At 45.9% G+C, this 8074-nt stretch overlaps 1 protein-coding gene across 6 annotated transcripts in view; it reads left to right on the top strand.

The window, feature by feature from the left end:
* The window catches only part of Wdr20 (WD repeat domain 20), a 66757-nt gene that overhangs the window by 37643 nt on the left and 21040 nt on the right, over positions 1 to 8074 (top strand). For all 6 annotated transcript variants that reach the window (XM_021179285.2, XM_021179287.2, XM_029484437.1 and 3 more), the window contains exon 2: positions 4025 to 4207. In XM_021179285.2, coding sequence (XP_021034944.1) covers positions 4025 to 4207 — 183 coding nt within the window. The remainder of the gene's footprint in view (positions 1 to 4024; positions 4208 to 8074) is intronic.

The following is an 8074-nucleotide window of genomic DNA, read 5'->3' on the forward strand; positions in this document are numbered from 1 at the left end:
TCTGGAAGAACAGCCAGTGCCCTTAACTGCTGACCAGTCTCTCCAGCCCTGGATGAGAAAGTTTTAAAGTTGGTCCTATACCACTCTTGGGACATACAGAAACACAGCTGAGTCCGAGGTCATGAGAACATATAAACGTAATCCTGGGGCTGGAGATAAGGCTCGAGGAGTAAGAGAGTATATGGCCTTTCAGAGGATCTGGCTTGCTCCTTGGAGGTTACAGTGATGAGTGCTCTAGTCCCAGTGGATCTGATGCCCTCTGGCCTCAATAGGTATTGTGTCACATGGGGCACAGGTGTGAATACAGGCAAATCACCTGTACACATGAAATAAAAATAAATCTTAAAGAACTAAAAATTCTGAAGCCATACAAGTGCTTAATCATTTAGACTTTGTGGCTTTACTAAAGTGCTTAGGAACTTGGATAAACTGAGGAGCACAGAGTTGTAGCTAAGAGAACCATTGGGCCTTAAAAGTGACTGGCAGGATTCCTGAAGGTGACCATGGAGACTACTGTAGCTAAGCGGCAAAAAGAGGCTCTGTGCACTGAGGCTTGGCATAGTGGCACAGAGTAACTGAAGGTAGAGGAGAACACTGGGCCATGACCCTGCAGCCCTCCATAGTGTCTTCTCAGACATAAAATGGGCTAATGGCGTCAAGTTCCCAGTGTGGGGCTGCTGTGCAGGAAGTGCTCAGTAAAGAGAACTGCTGCTCTGTGAAAGAAGAGGGGGGTGTGGCAACCGGAGGTTTATGCTTAGACTAGTGACAGGAAGGAGCTGTCAAGGGGAAGGTTAGGTTAAAGCTAAGTGTGCACTTAACTTTGCAAGGTTGAAAGTCTGAACTTTCCCTTTCTGCTAGATGGCCTGGAGCTGGGAAGCCATCTACCAGGGGTAATGACCCCTTGAAGCGGGACAGAGGCTGGCTCAGGAAGTGACATCTGCTATTAGTGTCACACACACAGTGGAGAGGAAGTAGGACAGAAATACACAGAGCTAGGTGATTGGCTGTTGAGAGGAGACAATCTGGGAGACAGCCATGCTGCTTGAACTGGCCTTCTCTTCTGCCTAGGCTAGATTCCAGAGATCTCGAGTACCATAGTAGAGTCCATGAAGTATTAGAGAAGGGACCTCTGTGTATGGAGAGTCACTTCAGGCTTCACGGTAATTCTGCTTGGGGTAGGTAGCACAGCACTGGTATGTATGCCATTAGGGGAGAGGAGCTTTCACTGAAGAATAGCCTGAGGCAGGAGAGAGCAAGTGTCCTAGGGTCTAGCTGTGTGGTCCTGAGTTCAATTCCCAGCAACCACATGGTGGCTCACAACCATCTGTAATGGGATCTGATGCCCTCTTATGGCACACAGGTATGCATGCATATAGAGTAAGTACTTCTATACTTTAAATAAATTTAAAACAAAACAAAACAACAACAAAAATACCTTTCTCATCCATCTTTCTTGGTAATTTTTGGGGTAGGGATGACTGTGGTTTTGAGATAGGGGTGCAAAATGTAGCCCTGGCTATCCTGGAATTGCTCTGTAGAGCAGCCTGGCCTGAAATTCAGAGATCACCTGCTTCTGCCTTCTGTCTCCCAGATGCTAGGATTAAAGGTGTGTACCACCACTGCCTGACTCCAATTGTTAGTTTAAACAAACAAAAGCAAAGTTAGACAGGCCAGCCTAGTCCACAGAGAAACCCTGTCTCAAAAAGTTAAAAAACAAAACAAAACAAAAAAAAACCCCCAACCCAAACCAAAAACTGGACTGGAGAGATGGCTCAGAGGCTAAAAGTATTTGCTGCTCTTCAGAGGACTTTGATTTGATTCCCAGGACCCATACTGGGGCACACAACCTTCTAATTCCAGTTCCAGGGCATCTAATGCCCTCTTCTGGCCTTCTCAGGCATGCATGTGATCTATATGAGACATGTATGAGACAAACTGTTACATAAGATATTTTCTAAAGACAGTAACTGAGTTGTTTGAATGTTCTTCTCTAGCTGCCAGTTGTATTATTTCACCCAGTTTTCCTTGTGCTGCTGTCTTCATTGTTGTGGGTGGCTTCCTTACGCTGTTTCCTCAGTCTGGAATGTCCTTCCTCAGCCTCCGGGGCCAGCAGGGGTCTTCTTCCCTCAGCCTTGTGGGTCCCTTAGGTGCTTTCTGCTGCTGGTCCTCAGACTCCATCCAGCTGCCCTGTCTCCTCATCCGTCCTCCCTGCAGCAAGGCCAGCGCCCTTTTGTTTGAGCCAGTATTCACCATACACTTCAGGGCTGTCTACTGTGCACTTTTCCTTGTTCTGTGCTCCACTCTTGAGTCCACAGTTGGTGGGACAGAAAGTCTCACTGTGTTTTTGATTGGTTTGTGTTTTGAGGCAAGATCTCACCATGTGTGGCCCCAAACTCTGAGATCTTGCTGACCTCTGCCTCAAACGCTGGGAGTAAAGGTGTGCACCTTCTCTGTGTCTTACTAGAGGTGAGCTGGGAAGGTAGCCTGCCTCTTTTGTGCTGAGCTTCCAGGACAGCATGTCCCTCTTGTGTCCTAACTATGAAATCCACAGTTTCCAGCTTACTCTTAGTCACAATTCTGAAGTCTTTTCTATTACGTATTTTATTTGAGAGTCAAACACAATAAATCATATAGTATCACAGGCCCTTTTGGAAGAAAAGAGGGCACTGGGCTCTGTGGGTTTGCAGTGATGCCTGGGGTGAAGAGGAAGTGAGAATAGATAGACATGCTTAAGAGAGACTGTGTCTCCATTTGTGCTTTTATCTTTCCCTTTTTAGTTACTTACTTTAAAGGTGTCTGTGTGTGTCTGTGTAGGTGTGGAAAGGCTCACTAGGCTTGGCAACAAGCACCTGTACCCCCTGAGCCATCTCGCTAGCTCAATATGACATTCAAACATAGCAGGTATCCCCTGCTGAGTCAACAGAAACAACCCAGCATACTGCACTTGCATGGGACACTTCTTGGAGAAAATTTGCTTTTTGTAAAAGAAAGGAAACCTGCCAGTCTGCATTCAATCCCCGTGACCCGGGTAGTAGAAGCAGAAGCTGAGCCCTGACTTGCTTAACTTGTCTGCTGGCCTCCCAGGCTCCACATGTCTCTTGGGGGTGTACACATAATAAATGAAAAACCAAAAAAAAAGGCACACACTCATTCCAGCACTCAGGAGGCAGAGACAGGTGAACCTCTGTGAGTCCAAGGCTAACCAGGTCTACAGCCAGGGCAGCACAGAGAACCTGTCTCAAAAAGAACAAAAAGATTAATGGGGGGAGTTGGGGACCCACTGAAAAGCCACTTTTAACTCGAGCCAGAAACTGTTTGCTTTTGACCTTGGAATGTATTAGTTGTATTTTCTCCTTGTCTGCTACGGTCAGCAGATCTGGGATCCAAATCCAGCTCTGACATTTGCCAGGTAGGACAATGACTTAAAAGTGGTGACAGCAGAGAAGGAAGCCTTATGTGACTGACTCCAGCAGTGCTTCTCAGATCTTGGGGCATCTGATCACCTGAGGGGCCTGTCAAACTACAGCTCAGGGGCTACTCCCATCATTTCTAGAGCAGGGTGTGCAGCAGGGCTTGAGAGTGTGTGTGCTGAGTTGCCTGGCAGTCTGTAGACCACACTTGAGTAAGCGCTAGTTAGGTAACTGAGGAGTGGGCGTTCAGTGCACTAGACGTGCCCGAGCTCACTGGGGATAGACTCACTGTGTTAGGATTCTTGGAATGCATTTGGAAGTGTGGAATTTAGGGTCAAAGAGGTTTCCTTCTGAAATCCAGGAGTCATTGCTTCATGTATTTGAAGGAGGAAAAGTTGTGGAAACGACAGTTATGAGTGAGTATTTTATAGTTAGTCTAACTGGCTACATGTGTGAAATTGTTTCTGTAAAATATGCAGTGAGTGTTAAGTCACAATCCAAGCAGTATTTTGAATAACTTTAAAAATTGTATTTCCTAATGGGATATAAAGTAGTTTACCTTAGCTTTCTCACCTTAGTGTGCTGTGTACTTATTACTGTTCTCTTCCCTCCAGGCTGCCGACCTGAGTAAACCCATAGATAAGAGGATATACAAAGGGACGCAGCCCACTTGCCATGACTTCAACCTCCTCACAGCTACAGCAGAGAGCGTCTCTCTCCTAGTGGGCTTTTCCGCAGGCCAAGTCCAGCTTATAGACCCAATCAAGAAAGAGACCAGCAAGCTGTTTAATGAGGAAGTAAGTAGCGCCTCACCTCAGCTGCGGGGGAGCCCTGTGAGAGCTTCTGTGCTCTTACTCAGAGGGAGCGGGCCTTTTCACAGTTTGAGCTAAACCCAGTTTTCATTTGCTCAGCTGTCTTTACCTAGAGTTATGCAAGTTTAAATGTGGTAGATTAATTAATGTTGCAGATGTGTTTTTCCTTGGAGTAACTGTTTTGTGCATTTGTACAGAGAGAATGATCAGCAGTCTACAGCAGGTACTTTAAAACCCTTCTGTATTGGGGTGAGGGGGGTGGCTTGGGGGGGTATAAAGTGGTACTTTGGATTTTCAGCCCCCACATAGAAAGCCAGGCATGGCCATGTGTATCTTTGATTCCAGTCCTGGGAAGTGGAGACTGAAGGATCCCTGGGACCAGCTAGTCTAGATGAGTCAGGTGAGCCCCAAGTTTCAGTGAGAGACCCTGGTGTTTGTTTATTTAAAGACAGGACAGGAGAGGAAGCTGCAGCGTGTTGACCTCTGGTCTCCACAGACATACGTGTCCATACACATGCATCACTTGTGGAATGGGGACAAGATTACTTAAAACTTAAGATGTGATTTTAGATTTTTTTGTGCTGTTGTTTTGGTTTTTTTGCTTTGCTGTGTAGCCCTGACTGGCCTGGAACTCATTATGAAGACCAAGATGGCCTGGAACTCACAGAGATCCTTCTGTCATTGCCTCCCAAGTTCTGGGATTGAAGGCATGCACTACCATACCCAGCTCTTGATATGTATAGTAAAAAATAGAGAATTCCAGACATTGTTCACATCATTGGATAGTTTCATACAGATGGAATGAAATGACATGGTGGTGACATGTCCTCAGGCTGCTCAAATTACAGTTTAAACTTCTGTGTGTGTATTTGGCAGGCATTTAGCTAAGGGGTAGCTTTCATGCTCTTGAAAATATTTCTTATACAGCTACCTGAAATGGCTAGACCTAAGAGTGAATCAAGAGACACGGGTTTTGCAGTGTTGTTTGCACTAGGGTCTTGGGCACATCTTCCGTTCTGTTCAGAGAGGAACTTGAGCTGTCTGACCTATCCGTTAGGAATATATCAGGACTTTTACATAGCAGACAGAAGTTGGCAATAGATTATATTTACTCAGGCTGCTACGGTGGCTTTTCAGTTCCAAGTAGTAGTGTGTATTTGGCACTTTTCCACTTCTGTTTCAGTGTGACTTTCCTAGGAAATGGCAGAGATGCAGCACCCTTGCTGAGGTGGACACTCTGGGTTCTAATTTCCATCTTGTTACGCAGCCTTTTAGGAAAGGTTGTATTATATGGGCTTCATGTCAGAAGGATGTGTCCTTTGCCATGCTGCTTGGTTTCAATATCATGTACATGGAGCAGGGATGTGCTCTCAATTCTAGGTTGTAAGAAGTGATTTTCAGAAGGAGAAGGACAGCTTTGAACTTGATACACAGCAGCCAGAGCTCTGTTCTCTGTAGTCCTTATGGCAGATGCTGTCTGCATGTCCAGGATCATTCTGGGTCCTTCTGGGTTGATTGGGAATAAACTTTCCCTTTGAATTGACAGTTAAAGAGAAAAACTATTTGGCCCTATTTTCCCTTTAAAAAAAAAAACCTTAATTAGAAAAGAATGTTTACCCAGATTTTTTCACTGATGTCATCTGATTTGTAAGTAGCTGAGTGATTTGGTTATTTTTTATTTTTACGGGGACTTGAGGAAGACAGCACTGTAGGAGGCACAGAGTTGCTTTGCTCTGCTCTGTTAACAGAAGCTGGAGTTGGAGTCATTGTGGGACTTTGTGTTTGGGTAGAAGAGCGTGTGATGGAGTGGGAATTGATTGAACCCTGTGCCAAGTTGTTGGTAAACAAGACCCAGAGGCAGTTCTGACCGAGGATGGCACAGAATGCCACTCAGAGAACAAGAAAGGGTTGTGTGCTGTGCTGGGGGAGGGGTGGGAGCTGGAGCCCACATGGCTTTAAGAATATTCTGGCAACATCAGTGATGGAGCTGCAGGACAGAAGGCAACTCCTTCCTCTTCACGATGGAAGCACAAGTTCTTGCCTGCTCTTTGATTGCGGTTGAAAGCGGCTACTCAGAATGCTAGGACTAAACGGCTACTCAGAATGCTAGGACTAAACGGCTACTCAGAATGCTAGGACTAAACGGCTACTCAGAATGCTAGGACTAAACGGCTACTCAGAATGCTAGGACTACTGTTTATGCTTTAATGCCAGGTTGGCATTTGGAGCTGGAAATTGAAAAGTGAATTGTCTTCACTAGTCTTAGTGATAGGAGTTCATCTCTCAGGCTGCCATGAGGGCTGCCCACTCGAGTATCTAAGAGTGGCAGGAATGCTGGAAAAAGGTGTCCCTGTGTATGCTCGGCTATACTCAGCATCAGTGTGTGAGATGGGGGTTCTGGGACAGGTACATAGGAGGGGAAAAGGGGGGTCTTCACTTTACAGATGAGATCTTCAAAGAGGTGCTGAGTGCCTTGACCACATCAGGTAGCAAGTTCATAGAGCTATCATGATAGAGCTGGAATCAGAAATTAACTCCAGAAACTCTGCCTGGTTCAGCCTGGCCTTCTCAGCAGCTCAGTTAGTCAGGATGGTGAGGGAGACTGTAGGCCTGTTGTCACCACCACAGCAGTGAGGGACAGGTGGTATAAGTACTGCATGTGTTCGTTCTTTTGTTTTTCACATGGAGATCAGACTGGCCTAGAACTCACTTTGTAGACCAGACTAGCCTTGAACTTACAGAGCTCCATCTGCTTCTGCTTCCCAAGTGCTGGCTGGGATCAAAGATATGTTCCACCACACCCAACACATGTATTATTTAATGTGTCAAATAAAGACTGTTTTAAAACGTACTTAATATATGTACATGAGTGCTTTGCCTACATTTATGTCTGTGCACCACATTCATCCCTGGTGCTGAGGAGGTCAGGAGAGGGTGTCAGATCCCCTGGAATTGAAGTTACAGACCGTTATTACCAACAAATGGGTGGTGGGCACCAAACTGGTCCTTTGCAAGCTTTTGGCCACTGAGGCATTTTCCTAGGCATCCCCCACCCCCACCCTCTTCTTTGGCCAGTAGCATGGGGTAGCTCATTGTGAGGCTGAGGACTGAGGTAGAAGGATCTCTAATTTGAAGCCAGCCTGGGCTGCACAGATAACCTCTATCTTGAGAAAAATAAGAATGGAGGAAGATAAGAGTTAGGTTCCGAGAAGGGGTCTGAGAGGTTCTTCCAGAATATAATACTGCTCTGGGTCTTGGGGCACTTGTGAGGGAAAGGAAGGAGGCAAGGGTACCCTGCAAACTGAAGAAATGGAGCCAGGCATGGTGGTGTGTGCCTGAAATCCCAGCCTGGGCTTCAGAACAAGGCCCTGTCTAAAAAAACAAACAAATCAGAACAAAAACAGAACTTCTCTGTCATTGTCATTTACTAGACCATCAAATGACAACAGAGTGAAGTCACCAGGTGGTATAGCAGCAGTCATCAGAAAGAGGAGTTACAGCCAAATTATTTATGTCCTGCTGAGAGATTTGGACTGGGGGGGGGGCACTTTTAATCAAGGATGGAATGTGGTTTTTTTTAAATCTCACTTTTAGAAGGTGGATCCTAGTGAAGGAAGAGACAATGAAGGTACTAGTGAGTGTCCAGGTGAGAGCAGGGGGCTTGAACTAGACTTTTTTAAAAAAATTTTTTATTATATATTTTCTTCATTTACATTTCAAATGCTATCCCAAAAGTCCCCTATACTCTCCCCCCGCCCTGCTCCCCTACCCACCCACTCCCACTTCTTGGCCCTGGCGTTCCCCTGTACTGGGGCATATAAAGTTTGCTAGACCAAAGGGCCTCTCTTCCCA

This window comes from Mus caroli, chromosome 12 (assembly GCF_900094665.2).
Source record: "Mus caroli chromosome 12, CAROLI_EIJ_v1.1, whole genome shotgun sequence".
Taxonomy (NCBI): Eukaryota; Metazoa; Chordata; class Mammalia; order Rodentia; family Muridae; genus Mus; species Mus caroli.